The 27226-nt window shown below is 42.1% G+C and overlaps 1 protein-coding gene across 1 annotated transcript in view; it reads left to right on the top strand.

Annotated features, from left to right (window-relative positions):
* Positions 1-291: 291 nt before the first annotated feature.
* Positions 292-27226, top strand: part of LOC142445996 (NXPE family member 1-like) — a 41436-nt gene continuing 14501 nt past the window's right edge. Inside the window, exons 1-3 of the mRNA XM_075547825.1 lie at positions 292-331; positions 1658-1782; positions 25016-25743. Of these exons, the coding sequence (XP_075403940.1) occupies positions 292-331; positions 1658-1782; positions 25016-25743 (893 nt within the window). The remainder of the gene's footprint in view (positions 332-1657; positions 1783-25015; positions 25744-27226) is intronic.

The raw sequence follows: 27226 nt of genomic DNA, 5'->3' as shown, positions 1-27226 counted from the left end.
TCCTTAGAAGTTTTCATTGTTTGTTGAAGGTGTCATCATTTCTTTCTTGTCTTAAATATCCTCAACTTCATTAATAAAGTAAACATTGTGGTACTGTCACTATGCCAAAGGCCTGTGGTAGACAAAAAGAGTTTAGGGATATTAGAATGCACAGTAAGTTCCTTCAGTTCTCAAGTTCCATATTGAAAGGACTTTCTACTGTAACCTCCTGCTCTATGATTTTCACCACCTGCTTTCCTTACACAGGCTCTCCTCTGAAACCGTGTCTCTCAAAACGTGGTCAGCAGACCGATGCACATCTGCAGGCTGTTTGTTACTCACCCTCATCCAGGTAAGGAAGGGAATTCAGAGTAGGAATCTGTAACATTAAAGGCATTTGAACATTTGACCATCCAAGCAGCTCTTTTATACTTGTCAAGAAGAATGAGTGAGGTGGTGAGCATCGAGAAATTTAAAACGTAAGCAAATCACATGTTCTTTGCCCCAGATAGTTGGAGAAGCATTTTGTTAATATGAGTGGTTGAGTAGACATCGTTTTTTATTTCTAAAGTCAACTCCTAGAAGTTGCCCCGGGGTTTGCAGATCCAGAGGTAGAAATGGCGCTGACATTGGAGTGGAGTCTTCAGAGCTGAAGCATGGCAGGAGTGAGCAGGCCAGCGACAGGGGAGAAGAGCAAGTAAATGAAAGGCATCAGCTTCGCTAGCCCACAGAGCAAACAAACCTTCCGAATGTATTACAGATCCTCCTCAGACTGGTATACGTGTCTCAGACACCTGCCAGCTCTCTGCACAGTAGACATTGATGATACACGTCTTGAGAACATGAGGAACATGGCTGTACACACAGGAGAGACACTGGAGGGACTTTGGACACAATAACCTCAAAGAACTTAAGACATTTTCATGACCAAGAGTCTCTGGTGACACTTGGCAAAAGCAGAACTTCAAAGACCCGAGAAACACCCAGTTCGTATATTTTCATGCCCAAGAGTCTGCGGAATTGCATGACCTCGCTCCACTATTCTTTCTTGCCCCTTAGCGTCTGCACTTCATCCGTTCAGACGTTTGAAATGATGTCATTCGCTACACCATGAACTGACCGCCATCAGGTCGATTCTGCCCCATAGCAACCGCATAGGACAGGTAGGACTGCCCTGTGAGTTTCTGACCCTTGCAGGAGTAGAACTGCTGACCTTCTGGTCAGCAGTCCAACGTGGCACACTCCCACCGCTGCGCCTACGACCTAGCTACACTCCCCTTCACCTGTGCCTCCAGGACGTTGTGGGCAAAATAAACACAGCGTGGAAGGAGCTGGTGCTGCCTCACCAGAAGCGTCCCTCAGGAGATCACAGATGTCCCTTTTTCTTTCTTTCTTTTTTTTTTTTGGAAAACATCTTATTAGGGGCTCATACAACTCTTATCAGAAGTCTCATTCTTATCAATGTTTTCATCTTCAGGTAGAACTGCTGGGGAACTTCCCGTGCACTTGGTAACATGCAGCCACACCCGAGACCAAAGGTCCGGCTCGGTCTAATGAAGGGCGCCCCTCCCCCGGCGCGCCCCTCCCCAGCCCGTGGGGCCGAGCGCCAGGCCGGGGAGGGTGGGGCTTCCCTGAGGTGCTGCTTCCGGCGCCGCCTGCAGCTGTCTCTCACCTCCAGCGCTGCTCGCGGCCTTCACCTCCTCTGCCTCCTCCGCGGCCTCCCTCGCCGGCCCGAGGCTCCAGCAAGATGGCGCGGGCCCCGAGGGCGTCGGGGGCGTCTCTGGCGGGGACAGCGTCCCAGCGGTGAGTACGCAGCGCGGCGAGGGTCTCTCCTCCAGCCTGTGTCAGGAGAGGCCCGACGGGGAGCAGACGGAGTGAGGCCGCGTCAACGCCCTCGACGGCCCGCTCCGGGAAGGGCAGGCCGGAGAAGGGGCTCGAGGGCAGGGTGCGGAGCGCAGCCAAGAGTGGCGGCTCTGAAGGTGACCCTCACGGCTACTGTCCAGCCGGCCAAGGGCCCGGCCCCGACGGCCGGACGTCTGCGTGCTCCTCTTGGAGAAAGGCAGACGTGTGTCAACCATAGGTGGACCACTCCTAATGCTTCTTTGCTGTCTGTGACTTGTTCGGGCGGGAAATGTGCGAACAACAGGGTCAGCCAGGACATATCACGGCAGAGTTATTTAAATTTAGTAAGCAAAAATATAAGAACCTTGAGCTATGGTTTCTTGGCATGCCCTCTATGGCAGGTGATATAGAAACAGATACGGATAACAATACAGATATAGATAAGTATGCCCTATTTGGCTAGAATTTTTAAAGCCTCCTAGTGTATCTATTCTAAGGAATGGTGAAAAGTGTTGCTACTGGGACTTCAGTTCACACATGCACCGTCCCTGTAATCAGTGGGTGGCTGACGTGTTTTCTGGATAATAAACTTGCCTTAACCTCATTAGGTTCCTTCCTGAGGAGAGCCATTCAAAACAATGGCTCTGGGGGCCACTGTTGAGGGCGTCTACTGCAAAGCAGAGTCTGCTCACAAGCTTAAGGTGACAGGTGTTGGGATTTTAATGAGGGCCTTTTGAAAGATTTTCTCAAAGGACAGAATGATTACTTGAACTTCCTTTTTTATATATATACATAAATCAAAAACCGTTCATGATAAAAAAGGCCAGGAAAGTTGCCAAAGAAACTTTTTTCTGGTGAGGACGGTGCACCTGCTCATTCTGCAAGCTCAGCATAGGCCCACCTATGAGGATTTTCCTGGTGAACCTTATTCACCCCGCCACAGCCTTGATCTTGCCCACCCGAACCCCGCCCCGTCCCTCTTCCTTTTCTTCCCAGGACTTCAGAATGTTTAAAAGGAACATGATTGCGTCCCTCGAGGGTGCTAAGACTGGCGTGTTAGCATGGTTAAATGAAATCAGTGTAGAATTCTTTAGGAAAGAGCTAGGGCCCAGAGATATATAGCCCTAGACGGAAGTTATGTCAAGAAACAATAGCTTCACATTTTGACATTTTTGTTCAGTAAAGGTTTCTGCTATCTCGTAGCAATAATTTGGAGTATCCACACCGGAATGTTGGTTATCCATAAGAAGAACTGAAGTTCCAGTTCTAGGACAAGGATGGATCTTGAAGCCTATAAATTAAATGAAATGTGCCTGACACCTGGGCCAGATACTTTAGGGCCTCATAAAATAACTGGAGTGAGGAAAGACATAGAGATAAGAGTTTATCCATGTGACCAAGGGCTGAAGGAGGGGCAGATGGGGAGTTGCTACTTAAAAGCTACAGGGGTTCTGACCTTCAGTACTTGGATCTTCAGTTCGCAGACTACTAAATGGGCTGGTGTTCGTTGTTACCAAGTTGGCTCTGTCCTTTGGCAACTTTATATGGAACAGAACTCTATGAATCACAAGTTTTTGATTAAGATGAAGAAGATTTGGAAATGGAAAAGCACATGGTTGCACAACATGATGGATATAATGAATATTACAGGATTGTCTATTCCCAAAGGTTAAAGTGGCAAAATCTATTCATAACTTTATTTAATGACAAAATTTATTTCTAAATACAATGTTATTTGTTGTAGGTACTTTAACAATTTCTTTTTAAAAATCCTATTTAACAACAACAAAAAGTAAGAATTGAGCACAGAGGCCGTCACCTCTCACACGAGTTCCTCTCGGTGTCCTCTCTCCTAGTGCATCCATCATGCCCCCAAAAATGATGCTTCAAAAATTGCTGCTGCTGCTGCTGTCTCTATCAGTAGGTGGATGGATAATCTCTCTACATGCTATAAAGGTAGGGATGGGTTTCCTCTGGACCTTCATGGAATCAGTAGGGCACAAACCCCACTGTGTGTGTGTGTGGGTGTGTAAGAAATAGATTTACATATAAGAGCAATTGAACATTGAGAAAACATCCCAGCCCAGTCCAGATCAAGTCCATAAGTCCGTTATTAGCCCATATGTCTGATACCAATCTATAAAGTCCCCTTCAGACTCACAAAACACATGCAGTGATGCCAAATGTAGAAGATCACAGACCAGTGGGTAGAAAGTTTTTGGATCCATTGGCACTGGAACCATCTCAACACTGGCAGGGGTCTCTATGTGGCTTCCCCGGCTTCAGAGGTCTGGTTGCATCAGGGTAGGTCCATGTGGCTTCTCCAACTTCGGGCACTAGGGTAGTTCCATGTATCTTGTCAGCTGCAATGTGTCCCAGGGAGTGACAGAGAAGTGTCTCCCACCTCCAAGGAGGAAGTACCAGATTTTCCAGAATTCTCAGGAGAAGGCCACCCCCACACAGAGGCCTCACTGGCTATGATCTGATTGACTATCTAGACTCCACCCCTACACTCTTCAGCCTCAAATTGACAAATGATTATATATCTACCACAGACCACCCCTTGTCAATTTGACACTTTCACATCACTCTGTAACCATATATAATTTTCAAACAAACGATAATGAAATCATATCTGTATCTAACAGGATGAAACTAAAATGCATACAATTCAACACGGGCCACCCTCATTTAAACAAAACATTTTATAAATGAACAAAACAAAAATATCCTATGCCTAACAATTGCAGTTAAGTAACACCAATACCTTAATCCTATAATCCTATGAATACATTCCCCCACCTATGAAAGTTTGTAAGCTAACCATTTCATGCCTTTATCCCCCACAATTTTGGATATCCAATTTATATACTGCCCACTAACATCAACCCAGTGCTTTGAGGAGACAATAATATTTTTCAGCATGAAGGTTCCAGTTAGGACCTTGTGAAATCCACATCCATAAACAAAGTCAAATCAGGAGAGTCCATCCATAAAGTCAACAGCAATATGCACCAGTTCACAGGCTCAAAAATCTCTTCATCTGGTCGGGTTCTGGTCAACTCAGTGTGGGCTGCCTCAGCCTCCAAAGGACACTCATTGGTCACCTTGTCTTTAGACAATGGGTTCTCACCCATACTCAACAAGCCTACCCCCCTCGTGCTAGGTCATGAACTATAGACAAGTCAACCCGTTCTTGACTTCTTTTTTCCTGTAAACCAATTTCATAGGTGGAAGTGGCCAAACTCAACCCATCTCTTTATTGCTACATTTCTCCCACTTCCACACAACAAGTAGATCCAGGTGGTCGGTCACCTAGCAAGCATCTCAGCCTGGCCACAGACTTCATTTAAGTTCAGTCCTAGGGAGGAGTTTTCTTCATGGTTCCAGATTTTTTTCCAGCTCTGACAAAAACCACTAGATCTCAAACTTGAAATTAAAAGAGTTCCTTTTTAAAAAAATCTTTAATCTGTCAATCTTGTCCCCACGCAAGTCTCTTGGGATGAAAATGTCCTGAGTACTGCAAAGCACTGGGTGGGGCTTATCTTTCCAGAGTCTTCTTTGTGTCCTAAACCCATCTAAAGATCAAATTAATGTCTCAAGGCAAGTGGGCTTACAAGCTCTCTATTTTCATAATTCCCAAGAAACATTTCTATCAATCATTATATCAATAATAATAAACAGAGGAAAGAGTATAAACAAAGTAGAATCAGATACTAAACTCAATTCTTAAACAGTCAAGTTCAATCCTTATTTAGCTTATCTAAATCCTTATCTATTTATACAAAAATATGGGATTAGGCCTTTTGAGAGTATCAAGCCAGAGTCAGGTTTTCTGTCAGCCATTTTGACCTTCTGTCAACCAGTTTCTCTAACCAGCATGGTCTCTGAGAAATTCAAACGGCGATTTCTACCCCTGAGCTCAAAAATACATTAATCACATTCATTCTCACCATTTCAAACAGAAATAACCAAAGACTACAACCAAACATAAGAATGAAAACTTTAACTTGCCATATTCTTTCAAGAAAACAACCCAGTAAACTGCAAGGATAGATCTGACTTCTGGCTAGCCAAAGATAGAACACTACCACCAGGGAGAGATCAAACACCTATATTACATCTTTTTGATTTGTTTCTCTAGTGCCCAACTCCCAAGGTACCATTATGTGTTCGTATGGGTAGACTAGAGAAACAAATCCATGGACACACATATGTGTATAAGAAAGAGATTTAGTATATACAAGAGCAATTGAACATTGAGAAAACAACCCATCCTAATCCAGATCAAGTCCATAAGTCTGACATTAGCCCATAAGTCCTATACAAATCTATAAAGACCCCTTCAGACTTACAGAATACATGCAATGACGCTGAATGTAGAAGATCACAAGCCAGTGAGTAGAAAGTCTTTGGATCCAGTGGCACTGGAACCATCTCAGCACCGGTAGGGGTCTCTACGTGGCTTCCCAGGCTTCAGAGATCTGGTTGATTCAGGGTAGGTCCATGTGGCTCCTCCAGCTTAGGGTACTAGGGTAGTTCCATGTGTCTTGTCAGCTGCAATGTCTCCCAGGGAGTGGCCCCAAATCCCACTTTTGACAGTGGAAATCCAAATTGTCATTTTGTCATACTCACTGGTGTGCAATTTCTTTTGCTATGAAAAAGTTAATCTTTAAGCAGCCAATTTCTCTTCTTTTTTGGAGGTTAACTTAAAATTTTTAAAACATCCTTCTGAAGTTTCAGAGGAATTCACCCATGTTTGCTTGATTTCTTGTCATTGTACAGTTTTACTTTGTATATAAATCTGAGCCATTTGGAATAGATGCTGCTGATCGGTTTCTGTATGGATCTAAATTTACCTTTTTCATATAGGGTGAAACTTGCAAGAACTAGGACTCAATGGGACTGCCTCATTTTTCTTGGTCTTAGAATTTTTTTCTTCTTAGATAAGAGTGTAGCCTTACCATTTTTCTATAGCTTGTTTTAGTGGGAAGTGCTTGCATTTTCCTTCAATGACAGGTTGCCACCTTAACAGAGGTTCTGCCTTTAGTAGTTCATATTGTCCCTGATGCATTAAGTAAATCTGCTGCAAAAGATCTCTTGGGAATATTGAAAAGTAAAGGTGTTATTTGAGGACTAAGTTGTGCCTGACCCAAACCATGGTATTTTCCATTGCTTTATGTGCATGTGAAAGTTGGACATTGAATAACGAAGACAGAGGGAGAGTCGATTCATTTAAATTGTGGTTCTGGAGAAGAATATTGAAAGTATCCAGGACAAACTGATCAAGAAGAAGTACGGCCAGATTGCACCTTAGGGGCAAGTATGTTAGTCTGGGTAGACTAGAGAAACAAATCCATGGACACACATATGTGTATAAGAAAGAGGTTTATATACAAGAGCAATTGAACATGGAGAAAACATCCCAGCCCAGTCCAGATCAAGTCCCTAAGTCTGATATTAGCCCACATGTCCGATACCAATCTATAAAGCCCTTTTCAGACTCAGGAAACACATGCAATGAAGCCAAATGCAGGACGATCACAAACCAGTGGGTAGAAAGTTTTGAGTCCAGTGGCGTTGTAAGCATCTCGGCGCTGGTAGGGGTCTCTTTGTGGCTTCTCCGGCTTCAGAGGTCTGGTTGCATGTGGCTTGTCTTCTGCACTGTCTCCAAGGAAGTAGCAGAGAGAGAGAGGCATCTTCCGCCTCCAAGGAGGAAGTACCAGGTTTCCCAGAATTCGCAGGAGAAGGCCATGCCCACACAAAAGTCTCACTGGCTATCTCCAGATTGACAGCCTAGACTCCACCCCTACATTCCTAATTCTTGAATTGACACAAGATTACGTGACCACCACCGCAAGGATGGCAAGAGTTCATCTGACACACTTTGGACATGTTGCCGGGAGCCCCCAGTCCCTGGAAAAGGATGTCCTGCTTGGTAAAATGGAGGGACAGTCAAGAAGAGGAAGGCGCTCAGTGAGATGGATTAATACAATGGCTGCAACAATGGGCTCCGGCATAGGGACATCTGTGAGAATGGCTCAGACTGACCAGCACTTCGTTCTGTTGTGCATAACAGACTCAGAACCGACTCAATGGCACCTAACACCACCAATATTGTACCTGTTCAGTCATCCAATCCTCTTAATACACATTCTATATTTACCCCACTATTTGAGTGCTATCTCCACCTAATATTAACTTTTCAGATATAATAAGTTCTATTTCAGATCTTCTATTTTACTTAATATTTGTCTTTGTGTCAAATCACCACTATTTAATTACAGAGACAGTATGGGTTTTTGTCACTCCCTCCCACAGGTATTTTTTGGCTATTCTTTTGTCTAGCTCCAGAAAAATTGATTAAATTTAGATATATAAATTTACTTTAAAAACAGCACCTTTATGCTGTCACCTTTTTCTAAATACATGTTTCTGTTGACATTGTTTCATTGTTCATTTACATCTTGGAAACACATGCTAACTTTTTGTCTAAGTATTTTGTTATCATTTTTATCATGTGTTGGGATGTCTCTTCCCTTATATATTCTTTGTGGGTTTTGTCTGTATGCTGTTGATATTAGATGCCATAAATCACTTCCAACCTACAGCCACCCTGCCTCCAGCAAAACAAGATACTGCTCGGCCCTGTGCTATCCTCGCAATCTTATGTCTGAAACCTTTGTTGCAGTCAATGAGTCAATCTATTTTGTTGAGGATTTTCCTCTTCCCAGCTGGTACTCTATATTACCAAGCATGATGCCTGCGTTCGTCCGGGTAGAGTAGAGATAAATATCCAGGAAAACTCATGTGTGTAACAGAGAGCTTTATATAAAAGAGTATTGTATATTAATAAATACAATCCCAGCCCAGTTGAGATCAAGTCCATAAGGTCATCATTAACCCATATGTTCATACTAGTCTATAAATTCCTCTTGAGACTCGTGCAACACATGCAATGATGCTGAATGCAGGAAGATCACTGGCCAGTGGGTGGAAAGTCTTGTGGATCCAGTGGTAGTGGTAGCATCTCAGCACTGGTGTGGGTCTCCCTGTGGCACCAAGGCTCTGACTCCATCAGTGTGCCTGTGTGTTGCTTGTCAGACGGAATACGAAACAGTGTGTGTTCCACTGCCAGGGAGGAAGAATGGAGTTCCCAGAATCCTCAGGGGAAGGCCATGCGCAAGCCAACGCCTCATTGGCTATGGCCGGATTGATAGGATAGACTCCACCCCTTTGAAAGTTGACAGGAGGTTATATAACTGCCACACTGCCTTTCTCCAAAGAATGGTCCTTCTTCACATGTCCAACGTACATGAAACAAACTCACCACCTTCCATTTATGTATTCTTCTGCTAGTCATAGTGTATCCAGTATTTTTAACCAACACCATAATTCAAACCCATCAATTATTCTTCAGTCTTCCTTACTTATTAAGCAGCTCTCACATGCATATGAGGGCATTGAAAATACCCTTGCTTGGATCAGGCACACCTTGGTCCTCAAAGTGACAGCTTTGCCTTTAACATTTAAAAGTGGGTCTTTCTCCAGCAGATTAGTCCAATGTAATCTGTCACCTGATTTCTTGACTGCTGCTTCCCTAGAAACTGGTTATGGACACAGTAAAATGAAGTGCTTGACAGCTCCAATCTTGCCTCCATTTATCATGATATTGCTTGTTGGTTCAGTTATGAGGATTTTTCCCCTTTAAGTTAAGGTGTAGTCCATACTGAAGGATATAATCTTTGATCTTCGTTAGTAAGTCTTTCAAGGCCTCATCACTTCAACCAGCTGTATTATCTATATATCTAACATGGTTAAAGAGCCTTCAATTCTGATGACACATTCACCTTTATGTAGTACTTCTCGGATTATTTGCTTGGCCTACATATTGGTTACGTAATATGAAGATACTGTCTTGAGCGCATCTTCCCTCACTTTCTACCATGCAGTACCCTCTTGTTCTATTTGAACTACTGCCTCTTGGTCTACATACAGGTGCTGCACGAGCATACCTAAGTGTTCTAGAATTCATGCTCTTGGAAATGTGATGCATAATTTATGATTCACAGAGCTGAATGCCTTTTCACAGTCAATGAAATATAGGTAAACCTCTTTCTAGTAATGTCTGCTTCAGCCCACATCCATCTGACACTAGTAATGCTACCCCTCATTCCATGCCCTCTTCTGAACCCTTCTTGGATTTCTGCCTGCTCCATGTTGATACACTAATGCAACCATTTTAAAAATTATCTTCAAACTGAGTCGTTCTGATGGGACTTAATGAAGAAAACTGTGTATCTTGAAAAGAAAAACAGATAAATCTGGGAAGCCTTTAGCATCTAGTCAGAGTCACCAAGGGCAGAAAGGAAACTCCATGCAAATGCATGATGAGTAAGACATTCCTGGATGGATTCTCACATTGGGAGCCCACATAAGCCACAACACATTTCTTCCAAGACAGGCTGCCCCTCTTTGGTTTATTTTCTTAAAAAAAAAATAAGATAACCTCCTCAGAGATGGGGTTAACCTTTTCTGGTAACAAATATCCATAGAAATTCACTGACCATCATCAGTGTAAGAGTGTCTACTAAATTAGGTGACTTGGGGACAGTAGTATAAGGTAAGAATGACTTGGTTCCTTTTACTCTCTTCAAATGAAAAACTGACTCCAGCTGAGATGAGGCTTCCTAAAGAAGGTAATGATGTACAATCGAGGGATTGATACGTGGATTGCAAGTACTAAAGAGTCACATCATTGCATTCCTACAAGTTTGAAATTAGCACATAAGACTAAGAACGGTATTTGCTTATACTTAAATAGCACTAGGAGCAACGACATTCTGTAAACACAGCTCGTGTGTGAGCTATTAAGACACAAAACTGTCTCTTTGAAACTGGTAGGAAGTCTTACTGTTACTATAGTTTGCAACCTGTAGCTCAGCTTTCACTAGACTCTCTAATCGTGAGTTTGCTTTGGCTTTTTTACAGACTGTTCTTCTCCTTAATCAATTACAGTTTTCTATTTGAGCTTTCTAGATTAACCACCAAGAATTTAGAATACAAACTAAGTGCCAGTTATACATTTTCTTGTGGAAGAGAATAAGAACTGAGATTTTTAAGATTTTTCTACAAAAAACAGCTATGACCTTTAAGTAGATACAAAAGCATAAACTTACACACAAAAAGCTCTCAAAATCACGATCACTGAAACTGAAGACAAAATGGGAGTATAAGCAAATGTAGTGAAATTTGGTGAAGAAGGCTGATGGTGTCCGGCTATCAAAAGATATAGCATCTGGGGTCTTAAAGGCTTGAAGATAAACAAGCATCCATCTAGCTCAGAAGCAACAAAGCCCACTAGGAAGAAGCACACACCAGCCTGTGTGATCATGAGGTGTCGATGGGATTAGGTATCAGGTATCTTAGACCCAGAACAAAACCATACCCAAAGTGAATGGGGGTGGGGAGGGGAATGGAGTGGAGACCCATCTGTAGACAATTGGACATCCTCTCACAGAGGGGTCACAGGGAAGAGATGAGCCAGTCACGGTGCATTATAGCACCGAAGAAACACACAACTTTCCTCTAGCTCTTTGGTACTTTCTTTACTAGCATGTCCTCAGTTCTACCTTACAAATCGATTAGGCCACAGCATGTACACTGGGAATCCAGGATCAATAAACCCCTCAGGGACAACAAGCAGAGTAGAGACACCAGGAGGATTAGGGAAGGTGTGGGGGGGTGGATGGGGATCGATCACAAAGATAATTAGAACCCCCCTCCCAGAGGGATGAATAATGGAAAAGTGGGTGAGGGGTGACTGAGGACAATGTAAAATATATTGTATCTTTTGTAAGACAAGTGTTAGATATATAGTAAATAATCTCTAACTTATCAAGGGTTCGTGGGGGAGGGAAGAGGAAGAAATGGGGAGCTGATATCAGGGGCTCAAGTGAGAAGAGAAATCTTTGAAAATGATGATGGTGGCAAATGTGCTTGACACACTGGATGAATGTATGGATTGTGACAAGAAATGTAAGAGCCCCCAATAAAAGTATTTATTAAAAACCTCTCAAAGTGAAACAAAATATAACTACTTTTAAAACTTACGTTTATCAAACATTAGGTACCCATGTAGGAAACTAATCTCTTAAAATGAATTCATTTGGAGTCATATAAGTTTTTACATACATTGGTCAGTGTTATAATAATAAATTATTTCCATTTTAGTCATAAGAAGATACTCATAGACTAATCAGCCAGATTCTGTCCCAGAAGACAGACTGGAAGTTATTGCTCTTCTTCTGAACTTGTGAAACTGCAGCTAGATGGTGCATTGTACGGATGGCCCAGTCGAATGGGACCATAAACCAGAAGCACCAGATCTAATCTTAAAGGGAAAGTGCTGGGGAGTGCCCATGTTCAGGACCCAGCGTGCTCACAAGCACAGTCACTTGGAAGCTGCTCAAAGGCATGCCATCCAGGGAAAGCAGTCGATATTCTTGCGTGCATCAATGCCTCAAGGAACTAGAACCTAGTGTGAGAAGCATGCAGAAATTCACTAAAGACCCGCCTCTTATTGGGTTTCCAAAAAGTATGAGGGGAAATTCTATTATCCTTAGATTCCATTTTTTCACAAACTGTTTGAAGTTCCCTTGTACAAGAGTTTCAGACTTGTTCATCCGTACCCCAAGGAGAACCAACTTCACCAACTAGCGTGCAGGGCTTGTGTGCAGTTTCTTTTGTCTTTAGTCTTACAAACAAGTTTCTGCTTATTTCCAAGATTAATTAGGTCAGCACCTCCCCTTGCCTCCAACTCTTTCAAGGAGGTTTTGCCATATTTTTGTAATAAAGTTAGATTTTGTCACAGTTTGTGATCCATTCTAGAGCCCCTCCAATTGCCTAATTAATCTATTAATGCTTCGAGGTTCACTTGGTAGCCTTTTCCTGTAATGTCTTGTACAAGGCAGCTTCAAAAAGTTCATGAGAAACAATTCATCTTTTCCTTCCTTTATCCACAAAGTGTTTGAAGCTCCCTTTTGTCTACCACTAGAATATTGTGCAGAATAGTTTCACCCCCTAAAGACCCCCCCACGCTTTATCCAATGAGCTTCCTCTCCACGCTCCTAGGAACCTCTACAGATTTGCCTACTCCATAGTGCCATGTAAATGCATAGCTTTTCAGCCTGGCTTCTTCCTCTCAACATGAATCATTTCATACTTATGTTATTTTATGGATTAATAGTTTATTATGTTTTATCATTGAATAGTATCATATTGCATGTATGTACCGCAATTTGTGCATTCTCTTGTTGGAAGGAACTCTTAGGCTGCTTCCAGGTTTTTTTGATATTATCTAAAATCTCATCACTAATCTCAAGTTCACCATTTTTATCAAGTGTTTCTCTATTGAAGTCCCATAGTTTTAAATGACTTAGCATTTCACTCGCGTAATTGCCTTTGTACATTTGGCAAGTTTGTTGATTGTGTGAATGCATTTATGTCGAGGCTCTCTATTTTTCATTGGTAGTTGTGCATTCTTCTGTCAATACCATACTGTAAGAAATGCGACTTCTATTAGCCTTCTTTTCTTTTCTATTTTTTACAGAGTTGACCATTTGAGGTCCTTTGCCTTCCCACATGCATTTTAGAATTAGTTTAACAGCATTTATAGATTATAATTGAATAGAGATTATGTTGAATCAGTAAATAAACTTGGGAGGATGTGGCATCTTAACACTCTCAGTCCATGAACAAGACTAACTTTTTATTTATTTAAGTCTCTGTTTTCTCATGTCATTGCTTCCGCTTACAGACCTGTGTGTATTTTATTAGGGTTATGTTCAGTACTTCATTTGGCGGGGGTGCTATTGCCAATTGGAATTTTCATGACAAATTACAATGGTTTACTGCTGGTATATAGACAAGCTATTTATTTTGAATATTGACTTTGTGGGCTAGACAATTTTATAGCAGGTATAGTTTGTTCTGCTATAAAATTTCCATTGGGCTTTTTGTATTTTCTATATACTAGTGATGTATCTTTCCATTCATTAAAATAAACGATTTCCTCATTGACAATTGTTACAAAAGTTGTCAAATATAGTAAAGATCCTTGTCCGATAATTCCAACTTCTAGGTTATTTTAGGCTTGGCTTCTACTTAATATGCTTTTCCTTAAGAAAGGCACATTCCTCTGGTCCTCCTATATTGGTTACTTTTTAACCATGTCTTGTACATTGGAATTATTGTATTGTAGAAACTGTGGGTTCTGTTATGTCCCTTAGAAGTACAGTTTTGCTGTGGCCGTTAGTGAAGAAACTTAGAGGCAGACTGCCAGCTCTGTCTCACTTGTGGCTAGCAGCACCTCAATCTCAGGTGGCTTCTTTTAGTTGTGGCGACAAACCGTTTGCTGTTTCACTCGTGCATGTGCTTCAGGAGCCACCTCTGTGGGTAGAGCTCAGATACAGACTGTGAGGTGTGCCTGTACTCTGCCTCACTGCTTCCTGGATTCCACCTGTTTCCAGGTATTGTGTTTGTGTAAGTTCTGTTCTTAGGTCCTTCAAGCCGGTAAAAAAAAGAAAGAGAGAAAGGTGGGCTTCCATTCATTCACTTGCCACTCCTATGGCTTTGACCAAAGCTACACAACTAGAAAGTTACCTCTTAACAGCTCATTCTTTCAAGTCTCCTCTCCAAAACTGGCCCACATTTGTTCTCACGTCATAAAATTTAAGTAGCTGGTTTTGGGTAGCTTGTTAAGAATGTCCGTTTGCCACAAGCTACTTGGCCATACCTGATGTAGAACTCATTCTGTGCTTGTTTTACTTTACTAACAATTTTCTCACTTTCTCCCCACCATTGGGAGGAGCCCTCGTGGTCGAGTGGTTTCTCAATGGGCTGTGATCCGCATAGTCAGCAGTTCAAAACCACCAGCAGCTCCATGGGAGACAACCTGAGCTTTCTACTCCTGTCCACAGTTATAGTCTCAGAAACCCACAGAGGGTCACTGTGACTCAGTATGGACTCGATAGCAGTGAGTTTGGGGTTTTTTTTATACTTTCATTGCCTTTTCCAAAAAGTAGCCACTCCATAGTTGAATAATTCTAGGATGGCAATCAGTACGCATATTTAAGAATGTATAAGTCTTCAACAGACATATACTACAGTATCAATGGATATATTTGTTTAAATTTACAAAATAGTTTTTTCTATACAATTTGGTTGTGCTCTGAGGAACAGTAGTGGGAGTAGCAATATCATGAGGGTAGGAGGATAGTGGGGGCAGGGGGCATAAGGGGGAGAAAGAGGGAACCATCACAAGGTTGGTTGTATAGCCCACTCCCCAGGGGGACAAATAACAGAAATGTGGGTGAAGGGAGACAATGGACCGTGTAAGACATGAAATAACAATAATACATAATTTATCAAGGATTCGCGAGGATGGGAGGGTTGGGGAGGGAGGGGAAAAAAGAGGAGCTGATACCAAGGGTTCAGCTAGAAAATGTTTTGGAAATGTTGATGGCAGCATGTGTGCAAGTGTGCTTAATACAATTAAATGATGAATGGGCCTAAGATTTGTAAGAGCCCCCAATAAAATGATTAATTAAAACTATATGTGTGGTTTTAGAATATCTAATCACATTGGTTCATGATCTCTGACAGCTATGTGTATTTTATGACATACCTATCAATATTTCACTTGCTCATTCTAGAAAACATCATATATATCTTCATCCAAATGCATTCAATTATGTGATAAACAGTTTTATATGTGTTTTCTTGTTGAATCTCTAGGTAAGAATTTCTCTGGGATATACTCTGATTTCTATTTTGGGGGTTTTTAAGTTTGTCTGTTCTTCTTTTGAGTTTATTGGCATTTTTATTTTCGATTTGAGTAGTAACTTTTATATCCTAGACAGTAATTCCTTCTAAGTTTTACATGGTGTGCATGGTGTGTGTATTTTATCTCAAGCTCTCATCTACCAGCTAACTTTTTGTATGGTGTTTCTTATTATACAAATTTTAAGGTTGACATAATTAAATGTCTAATACTTTCCCTTATGGTTCATGCATTCAGGGTATTTATTGTTTAAAAAATACTTTTTGGTCTGAGGTCATAAAGAAAGTATATTGTTTCTTCAGACTGCATTTTTAGCTTTAATCTGCTCATATTTAGATTTTAATTCCTTTGGACCAGTTGGTAAATAGCATAAGACAATCCGAATGCAAATGCTGCTCACATCTCTATCTAATCCCTCAAGTATATAGGAGGTAGATATCAAGAAGTTCAGCTCAAGAGAAAGTCCAGCGACTTAGAGCTGATTCTGATTCATAATGACTGCATAAGACAGACCATATAGGCAGACCTGTGGAAGTGCCCCACAAAGTTTCCAAGGCTGGATGTTTACAACTCTTACTCCCAGGGTGCAGCTGGTAGGTCTGAACTGCTGCCCTTCAGTTAATAGTCAAATGCCTCACCACTGCGATCCCAGGGCTCCTTGAAGCTGAAAGAACTCACCTGACGTTTGAGATGATGCCAATCCCAATGAGACACAGTTTGCCGTTTCCACCTAACTAATCCCTAGATTTTTATTTTCAATATATAGTGTAACCAAACCCAACTCACTGCCATCGAATCCATTCTGACTTGTAGACACCCTGTAGGACAGAATAGAACTGCCCCTTCAAGTTTCTGTGGTTGTAAATCTTCACAGCAGCAGAAAGTCCCAACTTGCGCCCTCGGAGTGGCTGTTGAGTTTGAACTGTGACCTTGTGGGTAGCAGCTCAACTTGGAATTCGCTATGCCACCATGCTCCATGTAGACTGGAACATAACGTACTAAATGTACCTCCCTGGTTGTAATGTCACCACTCACATGGAATAAACTGCTGTCTGGAGTTCGACTGGATTTTTTTCCTTTCCAGGTGGAATACAGTTTTTTGAAGGCGAACAGCCTTTTCATGTTTGGGGAACGGCTATGTCCAAGAGGAGTTCTGGGGTGGTGTAAATGTCTGACCCGCTCCGCTGCTAACTGAAAGCTTCAACAGTTGCACTCCTCCAACGGTGCCTCCGCAGTGAGACTTGGAGCTCTACCTCCAGAAACCACAGCCTTTGGGGACCTCGAGGAGCACAGTTCTGCCCCGACGCGTGTGGGGTCCTGGGAGTCAGAGGCAATTCAGTGCCAGCCGATTCCGTTTGGGTGGTAGTGGTTTGGGAGGGAGGTCATGTTCTAGAGTATTGAATCCGTTTGACATTGCATTCCGACAAGACTGTTCTATGCCTGTGGTTAAGACTGAGGTTAGGGGGTTTTTTAAGCTCATAGTCATTTACAAAATTTCAGAATCAGTGAATCTCCTCTACCTTGCCCTGCCCACCTAAAACCATCCTCCTGGGAATTTTACTAGAAATACTCTAGATTTTCCTATTATTTTGAGAGAGAATCGACAGTTTGATATGAAGCCTTACTACATTGCGAACGAAGTATTATGACTCTTCATTCAGGTCGTTTTACAAGGTCTTTGATAAGGGTTTTTGAAATGCTTCCACAAAGGGCTTCTACATTTTCTATTAGGATAATACCTGAATACAGGTTTAGTTGAAATTGTGAATGAGAGTTTATTTTCTCTTGTATCGATTGTGGCTAGAATAAAGAAATGTTATTGAGTTTTATAAGTTAATTTTATATCCAGCACCTGGCTCACTCTCTTATCACTAGTAATTTTCCAACTCTATATGGGTTTCTCTGTAGACAATCATAATAACATTTACACACACACACACACACACACACACACACACAAAGTAACATAAAGAAGAAGAAAAACAATCTGCCTCTTCTCCTAAAATTCTCCTCTCTGTTTATTTTGTTTTACTTTAATGCCCAGGGCTTGTAATGTTATGTTGAGCAGTATTTCACTTGGTGGTGGATGCGCACCATTTTCATTGTTCCTGACCTTAAAAGCAAAACGTTGTTACGTTGTTGTTTTTTTAATTTATAGAATATTAATGATGAATTGGTGCTGAAATGTACCATTTGCCCTTTTTTGGCAATTTCTGAGTTGGTTATGAGATTTCATCTTTCATCCATTAAGATAAAAATGATACTATTTTTGCAATCCTGGCTCAGTCCATTATTGAGCATGACTAATCAATATAGATATCCATAAAAACACATATATACACATGCATGATTATATAGGGATGGATATAGATAAAGACAGAGAATTTGAGAGCCAGGTTCATGAGTGCAATATGCATGTATTTCTTTAGGGATCAATTAAGTTTTTAATAAAGTTACTGTCTGGATAGATTTACCTGGACTTCATATACAGAAAAACATTAACGAACAAACAACAAAAGTAACAAGAATAACAAAGTTAAATAAAAACATCAATTGAAAAGCAGAAAATATTTTAAAATAAAACAAATTTAAATGGATCATAAGGAAAATCAAATGACAGGTTGCTAAATTTTAACATAACTGCATCTGCAATAATCCACTTTTTAAAAAAACGCTTTTCACATTTTCCAAACTATCTAAATCGGTTGTTTTTGTATTTCGTTTATTTGTAGCCTCTCTATCTCTTGATTGGCTATTCCAGAGGTTTGTCGATCTTAAACATTTTTTCAGAAATTCAGGTTGGGTCCTGTTCATCGTTGTTTTTAATTGTATCTCATTTGCTTCTTTCTCGGCTCTTTTGGTTTAAGCTGCCACTTCATTTCCTAACCCATTAGTCTGGGGAGCAGCAGAGACAAGGTACCTTAGTTTTCTAGAACACTTAACAAAATAGCACCAAGGATGTGGCTGTAAAAAGGAGGAAATTATTGTCGTAGTTCTGGAAGCGAAGAGTCCAAATCAGTCCACGTTGAGTCCTTCTGAGGACTCTGAGAGAAACTGTCCCATGTCTCTCTTCGAGCTTCTGGTGGCTCCCTGAACTAGCTGGTGTCCTGGAGTTGCAGTGGCCACCGTGGACACATGGCTGTCCTTCCCCTGTCTGAACCTCTCTCTCTCCCCCCCCCCCCACCCGCTTCTTTTATACCACACCGCTCAGATGGGACTAGGACCCACCTGATTCCAGTAAGAGTTCTGTTAAGTGGAAAAACCTTCAAGGACCTCGTTTCTAAACAAGGTCACCTTTGGGGGCACCAAGGGCATCCTGCAGATTTTTGACAGAGGGCACAATTGTATCCATAGCACCAGGCATGCGTCCTTTTAAGCTTTTTGTGTGTTCTGAACTGTGAAAGGAATAATAGTCAAGGGCATCACTATTGTTCACAGAATTCACTGAGGATAACAATTAAATTGCCTGAGAGAGGTTTGAAAAACACTTATTTCTACTAGTACATTTACTGACTAGGACTCAGTGAATCTGGGCTGTGGCCCAGGAATTCATATTTTTAGAAAGCCTTGGCAGTTACTTCTATCAACAAGGTTTGGAGATCATTGAATTCGAGCCCAAAACACAGTCTAGTGCTAAAAGTATAAGAACTGATCTCCAAGGTTGTAGTGATCACTAAATTAGAAGTTAACAGATAGTTAAGAGTATTCAGGAAAATGTGGAGGTGGCTAGCAGCCCAGGAGGAAGACAGAGTATTATTAAAGAACAAAAGTAGAGAGAAAGAAAGCCAACCCTTAAAATTAAAAGTAGTTAATCTCATGAAGACACACAATGCAAGAGGAGGGTAGCAAGAGCCAGAGAGTTCAATAGAGGCCACATCGTTGGGCTATGTTGGCAAACTTAAGAAATGAAAAGACATTGAATGGTTTAAAGAGGGAGGAGATGTCAACAGATAGGTCTTTGGAATGGTGTGTTTAGCTATAATGGAGAAAATTAATTGGAAAGAAAGTAAATATCAAGACAAAGCCTACATCCATGGGATGAGTACGTGATTGTGGCTTGAACTATGATACATTTGGGGGGAAAGAGTATGAGCTATTACTTAATAGTACAGATATAGTAAGGTGCAAGGAACAGAAATGAGTGATGAGCTGTATCCTTGGGCCATAGCTATATGGTACCCAGTTACCATTACTGATCCATTCTGAATAGAAACAAAATGGGGGAGCCCAAAGATAATGGGAGACAAATGTAGATCATAACTTAAACTCTTTTTTAAAAATGCCAGACATACAACACAGGTAGGAATTAGAGGAACCCCTGAGACTATTGCCCTGCAGGACATCTGTAGCTAAACAACAGTTGGCTTGTGAAATGAATAACACCATGAGTGCAGTTGCCTTTAAAACATTATCCACATGAGACCAAATGGTCAGCATTTACCCTGAAGCCGAGATCAGAAGGTAGGCGGTCCAGGAAAGTGACATTAATGAGCACAGGACAACCAAAATGGAAATCAGGAGAATAGTAACACAATGTGGAAAACATTACTAGTGTCACTGAACAGTAAGTAGACAACGTGTTAAAGAGGAACTTGATATGCCTTGTGAACTTTCACCAAAAGTACAATAAAGGATTTTTAAGTAATACATGAATGCTTAATGGATGTGAGATATGTAAGAAGAAGAAGAGCAAGTGCAGTTGCATCATTTTATCACATGAGGCAAGTCAAAAGGATAGCTACAAATGCAGAGCAGCCTTGATGAAACAAAAATACCAAAATATGACATATCCTGACATATCTTTTAATGAAGCCACACACATGTGAACACTGTTTCCTTATCTCTAAGCCTTCTGCAGATATCTTGTTCTTCTGCTTATACCATGTCAAAGGCAGTTTGGCAGGATGTGGGGACTCAAACTGTTTCTTTTCAAAGTTTTTTGAGTGTTGGGAGCTAAAAGAAGTCTAAAGGAGCAAGATGAGGACTATAGAGTGATAGGATAAGGTTTTCCAAGGAATTTCTTATACAACATTCCTTGGTCCATCAAAAAATGAGTAAGGGCCTTCTCATAATGGGGTGGGCAGGGGGGGATGCTCCCTTTGCACAAATTTCTTGGCCCTTTTCTCAACAATTCAGTTTTCCATTTTTTTAAAAATTTCCTCCGAATAAATCCCTGTAGGCATCCTTCAAGAAAACCGATCAGGATCACCCCCTTGGGACTCTCAGCACACAGGTGCAATCACTCTCTAAGCTGACCTCTCCACGTTGTATGGAACTGACCCAGCAGATTCTCTCAGAGCCCATGGTTCAGGTTGGATCTTTTTTTTGAATCACATTAACATGGCTATGAAAAGTATATTAAGTGTAAAGTTAATCTGCAGTTACCCACTGGTCACACCGATATGTTTAAACATCTCTTCCTTGGAATATACCAATTGTGATCATTAAGGCTTTGTGTCAACTTGGACTTGGGTGGGCCGTGACTGTCTGTGTTGTATCAGTAAGAAGACCTAGTAATTCCACACGATGATCCCTCATATCATGTAATCACTTCCATGATGAAATCTACCGTGTGCAGATGGTTAATTGACAGGAGGTATCCTTGAGTGTGGACTGTGTCCACTATAAATGGATGCTGTGGAAAAGCTTACTTACTTTTTTCTGGGAACGGATCCTGCATCTGGCTCATAATCTGACCTCCATTTCTTTGGACTTGAGCCAGCTCCCTGCTATCTTGTCTGCCATCCTAGAAATCAGCAGCAGCCTGCCCTCTTACCTGCCTTCCTTGGGTTCATTTGCCTCTGCCATCAGAAGGCTGCCATCCGACCTGCCAATCTTGAGTTCATCAGATCCTGTAGCTGCTCAAGTCAGCAGAAGCCTCCAGCCGGAAATTTGACCCATGGACGTGAAATTTGCCCACCTCAGACTATACTAACCATTTCCTGGATACAAACCTCTGTAGTTGTACACATATATAAGCTTAACTGGTTTTACTTCTCTCGAAAACCCAGTCTCAGACACCCACATATGGTGACCTGGAACCCCAGTCGCAACACTTTTTTTTTTTTCAAAACCATTTTATTGGGAGCGCATACAGATAACATATCATTCATAGTTCAGTCACATCAAGCAGTATCGTACAATTGCTACCACAATCAGTTTCAACACATTCTTTTCCTTCCTGAACTCCTTGACCTTCAGTTCCCTTTGACCTGCCCCTCCACCACTGAATAACCCCCCCCCACAAAAAAAACAAAAACCTTATTCTACTTGCTGTCCCTGTAGGATCAACGATCCCGGTTTTCATATACTGAAAAGCATAACAAAAATTTAAGAAGGTGTTGGGCCTCTACTCAAACACTCCCTCAATGCACGAATACCTTCTTTTATTAAATTGGAACTCTATGATGCTCACTCTCCCGACACAACGGCTGGAGGCAAAGTGGGTGAACAAGTAAATGTGGTGAAGAAAGCTGATGGTGCCCGGCTATCAAAAGAGATAGTGACTGGGGTCTTAAAGGCTTGAAGATAAACAAGCGGCCATCTAGCTCAGAAGCAACAAAGTCCACATGGAAGAACACACCAGCCTGTGTGATCGAGTGGTCCCAAAGGGATCAGTTACCAGGCATCAAAGAACAAAAAATCATATCATTGACTGCACACCTCCATGATAGGATCGCTGAAGACAAATGGGTGCATAAGCAAATGTGGTGAAGAAAGCTGATGGTGCCCGGCTATCAAAAGAGATAGTGTCTGGGGTCTTAAAGGCTTGAAGGTGAACAAGCGGCCATCTAGCTCAGAAGCAAAAAAGCCCACATGGAAGAAGCACACCGGCCAGTGCGATCACGAGGTGCCAAGGGACCAGGTATAAGGCATCATGCAAAAAAAAACAACAACGATATAAGTGTGTGTATATATGTGTATATGTACATATATACCATATTAAATGAAGGGGGAAGTGCAGAGTGGAGACCCAAGGCCCAAGTGTCGGCCAATGGAGATCCCCTCATAGAGGGGTTTAGGAGAGGAGATGGGTTAATTAGGGTGTGAGGTAGTACCGATGAAGAACACAGCTTTCCCCCAGATCCTGGATGCTTCCTCCCCCCAACTACCATGATCCGAATTCTACCTTGCAGGACTGGATAGGGCAGAGGCTGTACACTGGTGCATATGAGGGCTGGGGGTGCAGGGAATCCAGGGTGGATGATGCCTTCAGGACCAGGGGTGTGGGGGGCGATGCTGGGAGAGTGGAGGGTGGGTGGGTTGGAAGGGGGGAACTGATTGCAAGGATCCACATGTGGCCTCTTCCCTGGGAGAGGGACGGCGGAGAAGGGGGGAAGGGAGACTCCGGATAGGGCAAGGTATGACAAAATAACGAGGTATAAATTACCAAGGGCGCATGGGGGAGGGGGGAGGGGGGAGGGAGGGGAAAAAAAAGGAGGACCTGATGCGGGGGGCTTAGGTGGAGAGCAAATGCTTTGAGAATGATTGGGGCAGCGAATGTATGGATGTGCTTTATGCGGTTGATGTATGTGTATGTGTGGATGGTGATGGGAGTTGTATGGGTCCCTGGTAGGGTGTAGAAAAAGAAAAGAGGAGGAAAAAAATGATTGGGGCAGGGACTGTGCAGATGTGCTTTATACAATTGATGTATGTATATGTATGAACTGTGATAAGAATTGTATGAGCCCCTAATAAATTGTTAAAATTAAAAAAAAAAGATAAGAAAAAGAAAGGGGGATGATTGGAGCAGAGAGTGTGCAGATGTGTTTTGTACAGTTGATGTATGTATGTGTGTGGATTGTGATGGGAGTTGTGTGAGCCCCTAATAAAATGTTTTTTAATAAAATAAAAAAGAAAAAAGAAAATGATGGGGGTTGGAGTGGAGACCCAAAGCCTATCTAACGACCACTGAACATCCCCTCCCAGAAGGGTCACAGGAAGGAACAAGTCAGCCAGGGTGCAGCATAGCACCGATGAAACAACATTCCTCTAGTTCTTTAGTGCTCCCCCCTACTATCATAACCCCAGTTCTGCTTTACAAATCCGGCTAGACCGGAGCATGTACACAGGTACAGATAAGAGCTCTCTACACTCAGAATCCAGGACAGATGGATCCCTCAGGAACAATACCATGAGGGTAGGGGGAAGGTGGAAGGAGAAACAAGGAACCCATCATAATGATCACTATATAACCACTCCCCAGGGGGACAAAGAACAGAAACGTGGGTGAAGGGAGACAGCCGATGGTGTAAGATATGAAAATAATAATAATTGATAATTTATCAAGGGTTCACGAGGGCGGGATTGTGAATGAGGGAGGGAAAAAGAAGAAGTGATATCAAGGGCTCAAGTAGAAAGAAATGTCTTGCAAATGATGTTGGCAACATATGTACAAAAGTGCTTGATATAACTGATATATGGATTGTTATAAGAGCTATCTGAGCCCCCAATAAAATGCTTTATTAAAAAAAAAATTTAAGAAGGTGATGCCATTGAGAAAATAAATACATCTGAGATAAACACCAGCATGAACAAACAAAAAACAAAATCTTAAAAACCAGATCAGGCCCAACATGCATTAACTACAAGGTTTTCATCATTCAAGCCAGGTTTATCATTTTGATCTATAGTCATCTCTCCAGTGCACTCTATTTGGTAACCAGGTTCTTCCCATCCCTCCATTATGGATAGAAGAAAATCACTGGAGGCCTATTTCCTATGTAGATCTCACAAATGTGTCTTGGGTTCCCACTGTCATCCGTACCCTTCTGAAAACCAGACTCTTACAGTTGAAGCTCTGACACTATCCCTCTTTTGGCTTCAGATTTTATGATTTACAATCCTTTGATCATGGATGTTGGTGTATTTCTTCGATGTGGACTTAGTTGACATCACCCTTAAATGACTTTGTTTGGAAACAAGCCTTTAAGACTCCACATGCTATTTCATCTGATAGCCAGGCACCATCTAATTTCTTCTCCACACTTTGTTATAGCACCCGTATCGTCTGTGTTCCCTTCCTGAGGGCGATTACCAAGCAAGGCCATGATATAATAACTAATTATTCTTCAATTGGAGCTAGGATTTAGCAGTAGCAATACTTTTTTACCTAACCCTCTTGAAGTATTCTCTGAGCTGTATGTCTTGAATTTAACGTATCTATCTGCAACTGTTGGAGCTTTCTCTAGAATAATGAGATCATAGTAGAAATATTTATCTTTTTCTCAAATTTAACAGGTTTTAAATAAAGTTACTGATAATATGTAAATGAGCACTCAAGCGCATCGGAAGTAAAAATGACTAGAGAAAGGTTCATTTCACAGTTTGTTGCATTCTTTTTCATTTCAGTTTTGGTCGGACTTACGGTTACCAATCTTCATGCATAAAAGGAATACCACCACAATAACCTTGTGTCCTGAGGCACCACTGAGACCACTGGCCTCCCCAACAGAGACTGACCTGAGGATAAAGGACATCATGAAGCAACTGGACCAGCTGATGCCCCCCAGACCTTTCCCCCACGTGAACTCCACCACCAGTGCCACACACAGCACAGTCTCCGTTCTCAACCCTCGAGACACCTACTGTGCCGGGGAGCACCTAGACCTGCTGCTGGAGGCGAGGGACCACCTGGGGCGCAGGAAGGAGTATGGTGGGGATTTCCTGAGGGTCAGGATATCTTCCCTCGCCCTGAGGGCAGGGGCTTCAGGAGAGGTGACTGACTTCCACAATGGCAGCTACCTGGTTCGCTTCACTCTCTTCTGGGAGGGCCCGGTGTCTCTGTCCCTGCTGCTTTTCCACCCAAGTGAAGGGGTGTCCGCTCTCTGGAGGGCAAGAAATCAAGGATATGGCAAGATTATTTTCAAAGGCTCATTTCGAAATGGCACCTCCCATGTCTTCACTGAATGTGGCCTGGTCCTAAATACAAGTACTGAATTGTGCCAATACTTGTATAACCAAGAAGCCTTTTATTGCGTGAAGCCCCAGCACATGCCCTGTGGTGCACTCACCCACATGTCCTCCAGGAATCAAAACATTTCTTATCTTACTGCCGAGGAAAAAGGACTTTTAAGAAGGTGAATATGCTTTCACTAAGGGATGCTCATACGCGGAATTGGAGTACCCATTTCAATTAGTGTTGAGCATGAGTCTCCACAGATGCCCCCTTTGCTTGTGATTCAGGGCAGACATGTGGCTTCTTCCCAGGGCCCCTGTTCATGACCGTTCACTACCAAGTTGTGCATTTTCACTGAGCTGTTTAATGAAATGGCTAGAAAGGTGAAACTTTATAAAATGTATGCCTTTATTCATAGTGATTGGTATTCTCAGTCTTGGTCTCACTCATTATTGTCAGTGGAAATGTATTCCGCATGTTAACATAGATGTTCCACCATGTAAGGTTTCCCTTGGAGCCCTGGTGGCCCTGTGTATTAGGTGTGGGGCTGCTAACTGCCGTGACGGCACTTAAAAGTACCAGCCATTTCAAGGGAGCAAAGCGAGGCTTAAAGATTAGACTTCTTTATGGCCTTGGAAACTGTATATAGGCCCATCATGAGTTGGAATCAACTCAATGGCAGTGAGCTTGGTTTGGTTTGGTTTGGTTTGGAGCCACGTGTAGTAACATCCATGCCCCTTTGACTCTCATATCATATTCTGTAGATTCGGCCTCTTAAATACCTTTCACATTAATCCATTTCTATTCTCAGTGCTATCAGGCAAGTTCAGACCACCTTCATCCCTTCCAGGTTACTTTTCACAGTTTCATAATTGGTCTTGGTCTCCGCAACTATGCCTTCTTCAATTCATTGTCTATACTGAAACCCAGTATTCTCTCCCAAAAGGTAGTTCCCAAAAGGACTCCTTCATATTTGCCAACTTGTGACCGAATGATCCCTGGAAGCATCTATGTTTTAGTTAGCTAATGCTGCCATAGCAGAAATACCACAAGTAGGTGATTTGAAAGAACGGAGATTTCCCCCCACGCCCCTCACAGTTTGGGAGGCTAAAGTCCAAATCAGCATCTTGGTCATGTTGGTTCCTTCCCTCCCAGTATGCCTGGGCACACTGGTTCCTCAGCTTATGGACAATCTTCCCGTGTCTCCTCTCTTCCCAATCTGTGCTTACTACGTTTCTTCTGGTTGTTTTAGAATTCAAAAAGGTTTGTTTTAGGCTACATCCTACACTGATAATATCTCAACTAACAGATTGATTACATTGCATTGCGTTATGGAATGTGATTGTGTTGTTCTTAGGTGCCATAGAGTCAGCTCCGAACCATAGCGATCTTATGCGCAACAGAATGAAACAATACCCGGTCCTGTGCCATCCTCTCAATTGTTCCTGTAGCCACTGTGGGAGTCCATCTCATTGAGGGCCTTCCAATCTTTTCCCCTCTTCCTTATGTTTACCTAACATGATGTAAGTATGTAACACAAGGCCTCGCCGTCTTTGCCTCTGAGGAGCATGTGGCCATACTTCTTCCGAGACAGATCCGTTTGTCCTTTTAACGCTCTGGTACTTTGAATATTCTTCTCTAGATCCACAGTTCCAATGCTTATG

Source organism: Tenrec ecaudatus, chromosome 4 (assembly GCF_050624435.1).
Source record: "Tenrec ecaudatus isolate mTenEca1 chromosome 4, mTenEca1.hap1, whole genome shotgun sequence".
Taxonomy (NCBI): Eukaryota; Metazoa; Chordata; class Mammalia; order Afrosoricida; family Tenrecidae; genus Tenrec; species Tenrec ecaudatus.
The sequence above is the reverse complement of the archived record's forward strand: the minus strand, read 5'-3'. Positions and strand labels throughout refer to the sequence as shown.